The following is a 14,654-nucleotide window of genomic DNA, read 5'->3' as shown; positions in this document are numbered from 1 at the left end:
GCTTGATCCAGGAACTCCCAAGGAGTACAAGAGGTTTGAACACAGTTAAGACAATAAGGTTTTCCTATGGGCTGTCCATCCAAAATAGCTTTGGCAAGGAGGGGGTTGGAGCAGAACCAACATCCTTTGGAATCACTGGGGGAATGAAATAGTGTGCTGGGCTATGGGCAGGGTGGGGAGAGCCCCTGGGAGCCAGGCAGTGGCTATGGTGGCCTCAGAGCCCTGGCACACAGCAGCTTCTCCTCGTTCAGAAATGACCTTGCACCCTCTATGTCCTGATTCAGGACTTCACACCCCCGTTAGAAGGGTGTGTTGTTAATCCATGTTGCTGTTTGGTGAGTTATTTTTGGATTTATGAAATGAAGGGAAACCCATATGCTATGGCTGGTGGTGGACAATTACATTAGAAGTTACTATGCTGATATAAGTTTGAATAAAAGTTGTAATTCAGTAATTTCAATTATTAAAACACCAGGATATGTTTTATCCTCTCTTCTTCCATATGTTATGGTAACTGCTAAATTGCAGTTAAATATACTGCTGGGCCCAGCCAGCAAAGGATTCATTTTGCTTCCCCTTGAGGTCTCAGCAGATCTGCTGTACCTTGTGCATTGCAAAATGGGCCCTCTCAAGAAAATCAGTATTACAAGATTTTTTTTATAAATCATTTTTCAGAGTAAAAATCTTCCATAATTCTTAGTTATTCTGGCCAAGTTGTACTGTTAGCCCAAGGTTTGGTCCCAGCTTTTTTCAGGGGTTGGGAAGAGAGGAATGTGTTAATCCCTATAACTAAGTAATGAGAATTTATTCTCCATTGTGTACAGCTTCCAAGTTTTTGAAAGTCAAATATACTTCTTCAGAAGTCATCCTGAGGCAACTTTATTTAAAAGTTATTGAATTTATCAGGAAATTTAATGAAGAAGTCTTCTAATAAGGAAAGGAAGCTTCTGGTCTCCTTTTCAGACTGTAAAAAACAAAACAAAGCAAAACACCCTCCCAAAAAAACAAACAAGCAAACAAACAAACAAAAAAAGCCCCACAAAACCAAAGCAAAACAAAAGACACGCTAGGAATCCAAATTACTCTCTATGAACAGAGAAATAACAAGAAGTAGTGATAAAATCTTAAAAGCCACATAAGCTGGGGAACAGCTTTTGGAAAAGAATCACTTAACAAACAGCAAACATTCATACAGCCACTGAAATGCTCAAATATGTTAATTTTTAGTAAGAAATTCCCCAGTGGAAATAAAGTCATCCTTATACCACCCAGCCAAGGAGCACAGCAGGTAGTGGATGATGAAACTGGTTTGCATGGTTTGCATTCAAAATGTTCACATCAGGCTTGGCTGCTCTTTTTCTTCTGCATCTGCTTCTGGCTCTTGGGTTTTTCGACACTGACTGCAAATTTGTGAGGCAGCTACATTTAAGTTTTCAGCAAGTTGTAAAAAAAAAATCTGCTTTCTTTTGACTTTTCCCTTTAGTAGCAGTCTATGCTTTAGAGGAACAGCCTGTACTTGACCCTCTTTGCATGCTGCCTTTCCTTCCAACTCTAACACCACTAAAATAGCTCAGTGAGTGTTGTTCTTATACTCAGAACCAGTTGACATGAGTTGTTTTTGTTTGTGTGTTTATCAGAGAACACCATTGCCCAGCTCTAGCTCTCAGTGAGAGCTCATTTGGAAGCCACACACATGGTTTGCATTGAAGATGGGAGAGCCCGTGCTAAGTTTAGAACTCATTTAATGAGTGGGAAGATCTGTGGAATAAATGTGCTACTATGAAGAATGCAGTAGACACTTAGGGAAAAATTAAACACTCAATCTGTCTTGTAAAGACCAGCCTCTGAGGAAAATATGTTGTAAATTCAGTAGAAATGAGCAAAGATAATGCTTGGATGAAACAAGGCTGGGGCCATTAGTGTATGTAAAATCACTTTGTATTTAACAAAGTGATTTTACATGTACCAACCATGTTCTGTTTTGCTGTAACAGCACACAAAGTCCAAACTGCTGAGAGATTTTAGATTTGTGCCCTGCCCTGTTACAGTGGCAAAGACTGTTCCCAAACAAGGGTCCCTGTCAGTGGCACAGCTTGTTGGGCTTATGATGAATTAAATATAAGCTATTTTTTAAGATGCATTTTCCCTGAAAATAGAAACTCCACGTGAAGAAAAAGGTGTTAAAATTGAAAAAGAAAAAACCTAGAAAAACAAATACTTTGACCAAGTTTGATGCTTGAGATCCAGCCTTTAGCAGGGAAAATACAGGTGAAGTAATGGAAGTGTTCTTTAATTCTTTCAGTGGGAAAATACTATAGTTTATGGAACTGTAGAAGGTCTCAGCTGCTGTGCTGCCTGTTAGACACATCTTTCTTCATCCACCCAAAGGCACTGGGTAAAATGGAGGAATGGCAAGGGCTGCCTTCAGGCTGTTCCTTGACTTTTCTGGTCAGCCAAATGTCCAGAAATCATCCACGTGGCTGTAATAAAAAGAAAAGGCTTAGAGTTTCATACAGACTGATGTATCTGTGCACTTCCTCAGCCCTACATCTCTGGACAGTCTGAACAAGCTCCCAAAGTAACCAATGTTACAGGATTATTATTGACTTCCACGGCTGTTTTTAATCTTGGTTTCCCCTCTACTAGAATTGTGCCATTTCCAGGGCATCTCTGCTCTCACTTTAAAGGGTTGTGTGGAAGATGTTAAGGCAGAAGTAGTTCTCTGTCATTGGAAATATGAGCACAAAATTTTCTAAAGCTTGAATAGGCTGGGTTTTCTAATATGGAATAATTTTAACTCAGGTTTTTAATTCTTGCCACTCAAGAGTTCTGAAGAGGAGCACTGTCATATTTCACAGCCTTTCTCACGATTACAGAAAAGGCAAAGTTACCAAGTAATTGTAAAGCTCTTTGAAGGTGAAAACTGCTGCCAAGATGAAATTCTAGCAGTGCATCATTTGTCTCACGGTTGAAGAGGCAATTTCAAAGTCAGCTACACATAAGTTATTTCTGTATATTTTGCTTTACCCTTTCTTATCCCTAGTTTTCTGAATAAGTAAATAGCCAAACAAAGCTGGTTATTCCACATCTATGTTATTGTTAATTTGTCTTTAAACACACATCTTAATGTTTTGGCTATTTTTTTGTTCTTGTTTTCTCCTGTGAAATGTGTAAGATAGGCAGCACATGCCCCCTTGCCAGAGGGGCTACAACTTCTGAAGAGCCTGAAGTGTCATGCTGAGATCCTGCTAGGATTCCTCCATTTATTTGTTATGGACAAATCTGACTGCTGCACATCCTGCTGTTAATATTCTGCATTATTGCTTTGCCCATCTTCCAACTTCCTTGTGCCTCTGTGAAATGATGGCTCTTGTTAATTGGTGTGGTGCTTCTTCCAGATCCCAGTGTCATGGGGATTGGCAGAGGAGGCACTGGGCACATCCCAGCATTCAGCCCCCATTCCCACAGATGATAACCAGTATGAGCTCTGGTGCTCATACTGTGTGTTTACATACTTTTTGACTCGTGCAGTAACATCTGTATACATTCCACTGTTTATGTTCAACTGGGAACAAAAACACATTCCCAATTCTCTGCATAATAATTTTGCCTACAGCATTTTAGTGCAATGTGCTGTTACCCTACATGGGCTCTTCTTTGAGTTTGTTGTGCCCACTGTGATCCACCACTTCTACTCTCTAAATTGTGATTCTCTTTCACTTTTCCTTCTCTTTTATTCAATGCACATCAGGATGTTGATGGCAGCTGGCTACAGGCCAGTGTGCCCATTCCTGATGGTTATGTAGTGCTAGCACACCTCTAGTCACCATTTCAGTGAATTCTTACTTCCAAGTGGTAATTACTACTGGTCCAATATTCTATGATAAATAGTACCAAGTATTTCTTTGAGTTTACACAAAAAAGAACTAGTTTTCAGAGAACTATACATCCTTTTATGCAAATGCAGCAAATTCTGGGACACTTCTCACTGCCATGAATAGTTATTATTCTTGTTCTCATCTTCCCTGTGAGCAAAAGAGGGGGGATGAAAGAAGAGCAAAGCTTCAAAGTTGTGGCGGGGTTCCTTATTTGAAAGCATAGTGAAAAGGAAGTTGGAAGAAGACTATTCCTTCTCTCCTGAATTAATGGTTAAAGTTTCCTTGGCATCTGGAAAGCCACCACCATTTCTCATGGGAAATGTACATTTATGGGTACAGATGAGAAGGGAAAATATTTTACATTTTAAAGTTCCTCTACAATTATTTACTGCATTTCTCCATGCAGAAGTAGTGTGAAAATGTTGGACTTGCATTTTCCACAGCTATGGGTAGTTAGAAATTACTAGGCAGGCAAACACTATTGTCTGGGGAGCACAACAGCATTTGGAACTTCATTTGAATCCAGCAGCATCTTCTGGAGTGTTTTATTGTCAGGCTCCTAAGAACCACCCAGCAGAAAGCTGCTTTAGCTCAACCTTTATTGACTGAAAATTGCAAGTTATGTGATGAAGATTTTTGTTCCAAGATTATCAGCCCTATTCTCTCTCTCTCTCCTGCCGTATCTCATATACCTGCCATCCTTAAGGAAGTAATGTAGGTCCTCATCAGATCAGTGAGGAAAGGGACAAAGAAAAATAAGAAGACAAGCAAGACCAGTGAAGATACAAGGATAACTATGAATTTTCCTTTGCTCTCTGAACATGGATCACATTAACCAGGTGGAAAGATAAAGTTAACAAGAGCCATGAAGCCAGTTATAGCACCATGCTTCATTTAGCTCAGTGCATGCTCCTTAAACACAGCAAGTCTTCTCAAGCTGTTGAGAAGACACTTATGTTGACATTACAAGGATCTGCAGATAAACAGTTTAGTGCCCTCAGTGGACTGGAAGAGTCATAAACACCAGCAATGAAGCCTGAAGGTTTGAGATGCTCTTGTGGCTGAGAGGAATCTGTGTATTCTGTGAAGAAAGCCAAAGAAAGGGCAATGGTGACTGTATAAATACAGAGTGTTTATTTTTACCTTCACAGAGTCATTTCTGTAGGTGTTTCTCAGGAGGGAAAGCAACCCTTTATCTCTAAGAGAAGGTCACAGATACAATCAAAAGCTGTGGCCAGAATTTTTCAAATACCATTGTTACCATATCACAATTTGCTTTGCTCCTTGTGTTCAGGAGAAGCAAATTAAATGAGGCTTCCTCCAAATGCCAGTTTTTGCATTCCTGCCCCTTTGAGGGTTTTAATTAGAATAGGCATGAGCTTAAAATTCTACTCCTGTGAGAGACAAATAAACCACGCCAGAAGCAATAGCAAATTGCACCATTACTGATTAAAGACAAAAACCTTCTCTAATTGCAAAATTCTATATGGAATCTCCCTTAAGGAAAGAGTCTGCTTTTCCTATCTGATCATGTCGTAATTACATCCAACTGATCAGCAGTCATGATGTTTGGGCACCAAAACCCAGGAAGGGGTCATGACAGGCATCCCCCTCCAAACTGCTGTACCCCAGCCACCCCCAGCAAGGGGCAGGCACTGAGTGATGCAGACTGCTGCACCAGCTCTTTGTTAAAACCAGAATTTAGCTCCCTTACAAGGTGATAAAACCGAGTCTTAGTGTAGTTCTTCAGATCTAAAGTGTCAGATGGAGCTCAAGCTTGGTCCAATACGTCAGGTACCAATTTGTTGGTTTTGCTGACCAGTGTTTGCTGATGTGATTGTAAAGCTCTGGTTGTTAAAGCAATAACCACTCGTTATCTAATTTTTATTTATTTTGGACACATTTCCCCAAATAAGGGAGAAACAATGGCTCTCCAAAGATACAAAATCTTTAAAATCTAATTTACTGCTCAGTTACTGTTCCTGTGGAGCAACAGGACCTTTGCTCTTTGTCCTGACGTGCACTGCTCACCCTGTGGAGATGAAAAACCTGTAACAGGCAGACTTGCAAAAGAAACTATTAAAAAACTCCCCAAATTGTAATGGAAGGCATGGAGAAAAAAGAAAAGGTAATTTCTGGTTTATTGATTGAGACTTGTAAAGGCTTGCTCCAGCTTCCCTTCCACTAACCAGGGGGAGTTGGTGGGAATGGAAATGTAATTCCTCAAAGATTACTTCCAGCTCCTCAGAGCTCTGGCACGTTCCAGCAGCTGCTATAAAAGGACTTGTGCTTAATGGAGGAATGTCACAGAGGGCAGATGGAAAAGGAAGCAACTTTTACTGAGAGGAAAGGCAGTCAAAGGGAGTTCACCTGTCTGGGGGGTTTGAGTGGGAATGCCAGGTGTTCAAACCAGCCCCGTGCCCTGCTCTGTGCCCGGGAGCCTCGCTGGGAAGCACGAGGTTCCTGGGATGGCTGTGACTCCAGGCTGTGGCCATGCCTGATGCTGCTGGCATGGCTTTGAGCAGGGAGAGCCGGGCTTTGGGGAGCCGGGCTGGGAACAGGCTCCCATGCGGCGTTAAAGGGAATTTCTTTCTGGTATGACAACTTCAGTGCACATAATCCTTTTGGCTACACTGTTAATGGAGTTCTGTTCCTTCGGCCTCCTGTTCAAAGTCACTGGGAAAATAAAGCGATCCTGTAGATTTACTTTGTGTCCTCGCAGACTCCAATGCTTCTGGAGAGGTTTAAAGCAAATTACCTTGCATATTTCAGGAGAATCAGTTTTATCCATTTAAATGGTGTGCTGGCTTAAAGGGGAAAAAGTACAGGCTGTTTAGTTTTCCTTCTGTTGTTTGTATACTCTCTGTGACAAACCTGCTTTGTTTGTCGTTGTTGGGTTTGTTTAATTATTCCAGATTTAAAGAGAAAACTGCTGAGAACCTCTGTGTTCTGATTTTTATTACAATTATTTAAGTCATTCAGTTGACTAACTTTTTATAATGAAAATCCTTTTCAAACAGGAGTATGCAACACTTGAAACAAATATAGAATAAATTTAGCTACAAGCTTGTGTAGTCAATCACTTCAGAGGCTGCATGTACTGAAACCTCAAAAGTAATTTATTTAACAGCAGCTTTCTGATGATACTTGTGAACAAAACATAGCCTTCCTAATTGTTTTCACAGATGTTAATTAAAAATAAAACAGCATGCTTTGCAAAGCTAGTTCAGCACCTGATTTGCATGACTAGCTTAAATTTGAAAAACTTAATCAAAAAATTGAATTATGTTTTTCTTCCATCTGGCTTAGATTCACAGAACATGTTCTTTTGTGAACATTAAATTAATACATTAAATGGAAAAGACTTATATATAAAGTTTTCCTGTATCTTAGAATATTAGTAGTTGATTTTACATTTAAATATCTACATTAAGATTAATTTTAGATTATTGCTAAAATAATCCTCTGAGCTTCTTTTGAACATGTATGTGTGCCTTTGCCTTACCAGGTAATAGCACACCTTTGCTTTTTGATCACTCAAACACCCTGGAAAGAAAGAAATAAGTGTGTCTACAGTTCAAACTCCTCTCTGCTCCAACAGGACCTGTGTTTCTAAGATTGTTTTAATACATATTAAATTTGGTAATGAACTGGATAGTCAGATTTTCCTGTGACCAACGACAGTCGCTTAGGGATAGTTGAGAGATGCACTATAACTTCTTAAACATTAGTTCCCTGAAAGCACAAAACTATTTAAAACCAAAAAAAAAGTCAAAACTAATCAACCCACAAATAAAAAACCTCACTGGTCCCCTGGCCCCAAACAACCCATGGAAAATGTTAAACGTGGTCTTCAAACGTGCACACACCTGACCTGGTCTGTTGTGATCATTCCCCTTGCCTTCTCAATCTGCCCCTCCCAGTGGTTTTGTTTGGATTTTAATCCCAGATTTTGGTGTAACAGCTGATACAATCACTGGAACCTGGGCCCTTTTCTGTGTCTGATATGGAAACATCCTACTTTTGGTGAGAGGGGGTGTCGATGTATAATAAATGTCTCTATTATGTGGTTCACTTGTGAATTCTGGAGATAAACAGTAATAGTAAAATCCAGCAAACTTCCACCAAAATTATTCTGGCCCCAAAGTGTTCTGTGAAGCATCAGACTCAGGGAGGCAATGACAAACTCGCCTGATTCCATGTTACAGTTTCAAACTGTCCTAAAATAGCCCTACTGCTGCTTGCAAGTACCTGGCAGGTGTAACCTCTAAGTTAGGTCTCCTCGTATCTGTGTTATTTGAGCCTTAGAAACAAGGAGCTAATTGGTTTATGACATGACAGGCTGATCAGTATTGTTTCTTTCTGATGCCACAACTGAGCCCATATTGTGTTTAACTGTTGGGATTTCTGGCTCTGGATGACAATCCAAAGGTTTGTAGCTACAGACCAACCTGTATTGGTTCTCAGGACAGGAGTTTTACTTTCGAGATTTATGTGCAGGAGGCATCCCCATCATGCCATGGCTCCAGAAGAGGGATAACTGCATGTCAGTAGAACAGAGAATTGTAACCTAAAGGAGCCTTCTGAGTTAAGTGGCTGATCTTGTGAAGGAGAGACTAATTAGAGGCCATGTGTGGCTACTGAGACTGCAGGGTAAGTGCAGTAAGTTAATGACTCAATTATTCAGTGTGCACCTTTCTGCTGTGGGACATGACAGAGGCTTTGGGAGAAGGAGACAAAACATGCAGCTCTTCATCTTCTGAAGAGAGCTGTGAGGTGGTTCCTCCTGCCTGGCACACAAAGCAGCTGAAGAAAATTGGAGATGGTGGTAGTAGAAAGGAGAAAAAAAATAAATAATTAGTTCTCACTGCTCTTGCCAACTGCTGGAGGCACCTGGACAAATTTGTAAATTGGCCTAATTTCTTGAGGTTCTTTGTGCCATTTTCCTTACCCTCCCTGCCCTGCTGGGAAAGAAAAGGAGGTCATTTCTGCCTGCAAGTGGCCTGAGAATGGTTCTTCCTTTGGCTGCTACCATGAGGCATTTGTTTGTGGCACATCTTCCAGTCTGACCCACCTGTACCTCGCATGGTAAGACATGACACGTGGACTAAGGAAGAGTGTGTCACTGTGGTTGCCTCTCCTGGCTTGTTGGGAGTTTACCAACCACTGGTTGTTTTTTTTTTTCCTGACAATTAATTTAATAACACATTTTTTTCCCAGTTCTTTCTCTCTGCAGACACATACTCATGCTGAAATAAACTCTCCATTCAGATTTTCTCCTGCAAACAAAAGCAGAGCTGCCCAAAACGCAGCACAAAAAGCAAACCAGAGCCCTGTAAGCTAACTCAGGTCTGGTTTTTTCTATTTTTTTTATTTTTTTTGGCTGTAAGAAAGAAATTTCCTCATAAAAATCTCGATGTTCTAGTATTTTTTTTCCATATACTCTGGGTTTGGGGCCAACATATATATACTTAGATAAATATTCTAAATGCCAGATGTCAGCACATGCTGGGTAAGTGCTTAATAATCACGAAACCAAGAGCCCTTGGTCTCTCCCAGCGGAAAGGGGTGTGATAAAGGAGGCTCCTGCAAACAAAGCCGTAGTGAAGGGCTTCCTCCAGGGACAGGCAGAGGATATGAGAGTTAATCAAATTTGTCTTAAGTCTAAAGGAAGTCTTTTTATATCTTCAATATGCCCTGACCTTTTCAAGTGCTCATTGCAAGGGCTTTGCTTGTCCACCGGGTGTCTCATTCCCGGCTCCGGGCACGGGGAGCCTTTGGCAGTGTGGGAGCACACCGTGATTTTGTCAACAACAGCTCTCTGCAGTTTATTGACTACTGCTGGAGCAAAATAAACGCTAAAACTGAGAGTAAGAAAACCCAAAATATGAGTGTGGAGTTGTGCTTTTAAACTCTGACGTTACTCTGGAGTGGTTCTCCTCCCTTCAGTGAATGCACTCATGTGTCTTTACATTGTGTGCCTCAGGCTTCTTGCAGTTACAGTTAAAAATTAAAACAACAGTGATTGTATGTTAAGGGTGATCAGATGAAACAGTTTTCCTTCTCTTTAACTACTGCTTGACATGCCAGAGGATTTGAAAAAGACCTTCCTCGTTCTAACTTCATTTTTGCGCCGCACTTGCTTCTCTCCACTACTCCAGTTCTTTTGCTGTACTTGAAGAACATCCTCAGCTACTGTTTCAGAGCAGCCCTTACCAGCTTTTCTTCACCTTCAAAAGATACTTCTGCCAAAGAAAAAAAAATATCAGTAGGAAGATGCCACTACCTGCTGTAAGCAGCCCCACAGAGTGTGGTAGAACCCCAGGGATTTGCAGGCTCAGCCTGGGTCACAGCTCTGGCACTTGCACAGTTCTCTCTTCCTCCCTGGAGCAAAACCAATAGTTTGCAATGGAAACAAAACAAAGAAAAAACCCATTCATGTAAAGGCATGTCTCCATGGATGAAGATCCTGGGTCAATATTTACCTCTGAGGCAGCATTGCCTCAGCTGTGCAATTGCATTTCTGTAGCTATGACTGCAGAAACTGCAGCATTTCCTGTAGCTGTTATCATAGAGAGGCAGTGTGGGGAAGAATCAAGCCCTCTGGTTCAGTTCAGTGGCATTCTGAGCTTTGTCAAAGTGAGAGGGAAGGAATCTGGACTTGGATTCAAGCGCTGGGTCTTGACTGATGTCGGCTTTATCTCTAACTTCACTCCAGATATACTGCTAATATGATGAGTGTACAAGTGTACAGCCTATTTCCATCCTTTCTCATTTTAAACTTGCTTAGCAAGGAAGCATTTGCCAGGCTTGGAAAAGGAGAAGATGATACCCTCCTTGGGTCAGTAAAGGCCCTGGTTGCTTTAGAACAATTGTTGCATTCTTCTCTCTCTTCTCTCTTCCTACTGTTTATTTCTGGCTCAACCACTTCCTTCTGTTTTTCTGTCATTAATAAAAGAATAGCCTGGCTTTATAACCTGCAAGTTCCATCAAAGTAGTGAAATCTGCTGCAGAAGTTGTCTATCAGTGGGCAGAACAAAAATCCTCCAGCTTGTGTATTCTCCAAACTAGCAGCAGCCACTTAAATTGTTCTTTTTTTTTCATTCTAGAATGCTCCACAAGATTCAGAATTAGGCCAACCTCCTGGTAATGGGCACAGTACAAAAAGGAGCCCTCAGGACAACATCACAGAAAGGTCTGGAGGTCAGGACATCTCAGATCCTCCTCCTGCTGCTGTGCCACCAGCTGAGAGCAAAACCTCATCAATGCCAGGACCTATAAGGTAAGAAATGAAGTTTCCCCCTGTGAGTAGAATTGAGCCCTGATGCTGTTGGTAGCTGGGGGCTGTGCATTTTTTAGTTTCTGTTCCTGCGTAACTGATTTTCAAAGTCTGTCATCCTGATGGATTGTGATGATGGTGATGATGCCCTCAAAAATAACCTGACACCACCAGACTACTATTTACCAAACTGATTTTCTTGCTTTACTGCATAACTATAAACAAGCCTCCATCTGTTGTAGTAACCCTTGACCTAAACTTTCTATGCTTTTTGCTTGTACTAATAAACTCTCATCTGAGACATTGGAGAGTCTTTTGTGGTTGTATATGACTGTAAAATAAGATGTAATTGTTAACAATTGCAAAATGCTGTGCTCAGCCCTGTATAAAAATCCTACTAAAAAGTACCAGCCTAGCTAATATTTATTAGCATTGCACTCTTCTAAGTGTCTTAAAATTCACCTTATGAAATAATTAGGACCACTTGCAGAGTTAAGATATTCTTCAGTGCTATTAAGGATGACAGAAGATAACATAATCTGGGTTTTATTTAATATCCCAACAGGAACATTTTGCCTGAAGCATTAATACTTTTTACTTGAATACTTCCCATGCTACTTTTGTTTTCAGCAGCTGCAATGAAGAAATTATGTAATACCAGAATGATTTCAAAACAGAGCTGAGTACTTTACAAATCATCAGTGTTACCTGGAATAGAAGGGAATCATAGAACCATACAATGTCCTGGGTTGGAAGGGACAAGGCCATTGCACAGAATGATAAATGCAATTTAGGAGTAGCAGTAACTTGCTGAGAAATGTGTAGGATTTTTAGGCTGTGGGCACCTTTTGAAGTGTTCTCACTAATTTTCTTTAAGATTGGAGAATTCACTACAGAAAGATTTGTCACATCCTTTAAAGCAGAGTGTGTTTCCACCAACCCTGGCTACCATTTCTGATTGCCATTTCTTTGCAAGATGTCAACTTGAGAAATGAAAAACAAGAACAAACAGGAGTCCAGTACAAATGTTTCAGATACTGTTAATGCTATTCCAGGCAATAAACTCTTCTTCTCCCCTTTTTTGTAAGAAATTATGAAGATTAAGCATTTCTTTATGGAGAGGGTGGTCAAACACTGGAACAGGCTTCCTAGAGAGGTGGTTAACACCCCAAACCTGCCAGTGTTTAAAGGGCATTTGGACAACAACTTTAATAATTTGCTTTAACTTTTGGGCAGCCCTGAAGTGGTCAGGCAGTTGGATCATGGTAAGTCCCTTGCAGTATTCTAGTCTAGTCTAGTCTAGTCTATTCTATTATATTTTTAAATTATTGATATTATGCAACAGTTTGTGGCAGTTTAAATCCAAAATCAGGTATTAAATAAGATCATCAGTGGACACAGTTCAGGGAAAATCAGACACATGAGTAATCTAAAAAGACTTTCCAAGAAAGAGCAGCTTATTTTCTGGAAGGGACAGTTTGGCTGTGCTATGGGGCTCTTACACTTCAGTAGGTTGTTATTTACTATTTACTATTTACTATTAATTCTATTTCTTCTGACTGCCACTAACACGTTTTAATTATCTACTGAAAATAATAGAGCCTGACCAAGACTAAGACTGCTAAAGTCAATTTACAGTGATGAAGGTATTTAGGCATGAAGTTTAAAGGGATGAGAGGTTGTGCTTCTTTCCTAGAGCTGCCTCACTCTGCTGTCTACCAGATCTATACATGGAACAGCTTTTTCTTGGATGAGATTCTCAGGTCTTTGAGAGTGTCTGTCCATTTTCTTGTCAAAGGAGGGAAGCCACAGATATCATTCTCACTAGTGAAAAAAAATCAGTTTGGGGGCGATGATGTAAAATTGGACAGGGTGAGACTTTCTAGAGGTATATTTTGTTTGTTTGTTATGTCAATTAACAAATACTACATGTATCCTCTAGCTTGTGGTTTCTCTCCATGGTATTGTGCATAATCACTGTATTGTTTGTGTCTGTAATGTCCACACTGTCCCACTGAAGAAAACAAATTTCTTGTAAGCTGCTTACACCGTGGTGCATTCTGATTTGTGACTGCAAAATAGCCATTTTCTGCTGCTCTTATTGGTATGCAGGTTATATATTGGGAGAGGGAAAATAAGAGGGAATTATGAGTATTACCAACTGCTGACTTTTACAGTAGGCCTATCATGACTAACATTCCTGCAAACTGGAGTTGTTTGTGGAACTGCACAATGACAGGTAGGAGACTGTGTACCTAGAACTGCACCACCCACACACCCTCCAGCTGAGAGCATTTGTACCAGCATCCACACCTGATACACTGGAGACTCTTATCTTGGGGTCGGAGCATTTGTGGTTTGGCTGCAGCAAGTGCAGTCTTGCCTTTTTTTTTTTTTTTTTTTGGTAACATTAGCATAGTAACTTTATACTGTTCCGTAACTAATTTGCATTTAAAAAAAAATGTATTGCTCAAAAATGGCACAACAGCAGTTCTTCAGGGGTTCCTTTTCAAAATGTGAGTGCCTGGAACACTTTGGACTTATATTCCAGCTGGCTGAGGCAGCTTTAGGCTGCAGCAGGCAAAATCATGACTCGTGCGAGATGAATGTTGCACGGATGAGTCAGCTCGGAGGGATTCACAAGATTCTTGTTTCGGGAAATTTATTAGATGGGTGGGACCTCAGGCAGTTACTTGTTATTCAGCCTCACTCCTGCAACTGCTGGCACATGCCTGCTTTGGGTGACTCGTGAGTTATATCCTGCCAAAACAGAAACGAAGACAATAAACGGAAAATCTTTGAAGTCCCACATTCCAGGCTGTTTATTTTTAACTCGCTCTCCTGTGTTGCTTTGAACGCATCTTTTCCACCCTTGAAGTGAACTCTTGGAGTCTTCAGAGCGTGTGACCTCCCGTCTTTGGATGGAGCATCCCTGGGTGGAAAATTACCACGTTTGCTTTTTTCCAGTCTTCTGGGTGGCTTTCTTCTGCCCTCCACAAATTCTCTGCAGTTGTTTCAGTTGCTTTTAAACTCCTGCCTTTTGGCATTCAAAATGTCTGTGACTCTGACTTTAGAATAGTCTAATTTTTCTTTTTTTTTACCTGTACGTTGAAGACCATCAGTAATTAATCTGTGAACTTTCCATGTGGAATAAAAAGGCTGAAGAGCTGGGATAGTTAGCAAGCCTCAGGCTTTGCACTGGTGTCTGTGTGAGGTGTAACATGCCTTTCCCCTGGTGCACAGCATGTACCTGGGGAATCCTGAGCTGGACGACTCAACCCCAGAGATTTTTCCAGCAGGTTTAGGAAGAAGCAGATGCAGCAGTTTAAAAGATGCACACCCAGGAGTAGCTCAGGGGAATGAGCAGTCTTTGTGGATGACCTTGGCCAGAGTGCTGCACACAGATCCTGTGGGACACCCTGAGCCATGTGGAGTGAGGAGCTGGAGCTGCCACACATCCTGTGGGACAGTCCCTTCGGTGCCATGCTTCCTGCTGG

At 41.0% G+C, this 14,654-nt stretch overlaps 1 protein-coding gene across 11 annotated transcripts in view; it reads left to right on the top strand.

Moving 5' to 3' along the window:
* Positions 1-760: 760 nt before the first annotated feature.
* TACC2 (transforming acidic coiled-coil containing protein 2) overlaps positions 761-14,654 on the top strand; it is a 120,484-nt gene continuing 106,590 nt past the window's right edge. For 8 of the 11 annotated variants that reach the window (XM_064663619.1, XM_064663616.1, XM_064663621.1 and 5 more), the window contains exons 1-2: positions 1,199-1,288; positions 10,988-11,160. In XM_064663619.1, coding sequence (XP_064519689.1) covers positions 1,214-1,288; positions 10,988-11,160 — 248 coding nt within the window. In that variant the 5' untranslated portion in view covers positions 1,199-1,213. Of the gene's footprint in view, positions 1,289-10,987; positions 11,161-14,654 lie in introns of all 11 variants that reach the window. The other 3 variants (XM_064663622.1, XM_064663623.1, XM_064663620.1) reach the window with 3 other exon arrangements.

Source organism: Pseudopipra pipra, chromosome 8 (assembly GCF_036250125.1).
Source record: "Pseudopipra pipra isolate bDixPip1 chromosome 8, bDixPip1.hap1, whole genome shotgun sequence".
Lineage (NCBI taxonomy): Eukaryota > Metazoa > Chordata > Aves > Passeriformes > Pipridae > Pseudopipra > Pseudopipra pipra.
Note: the sequence above shows the minus strand (reverse complement) of the source record. Positions and strands in the feature narration are given on the sequence as shown.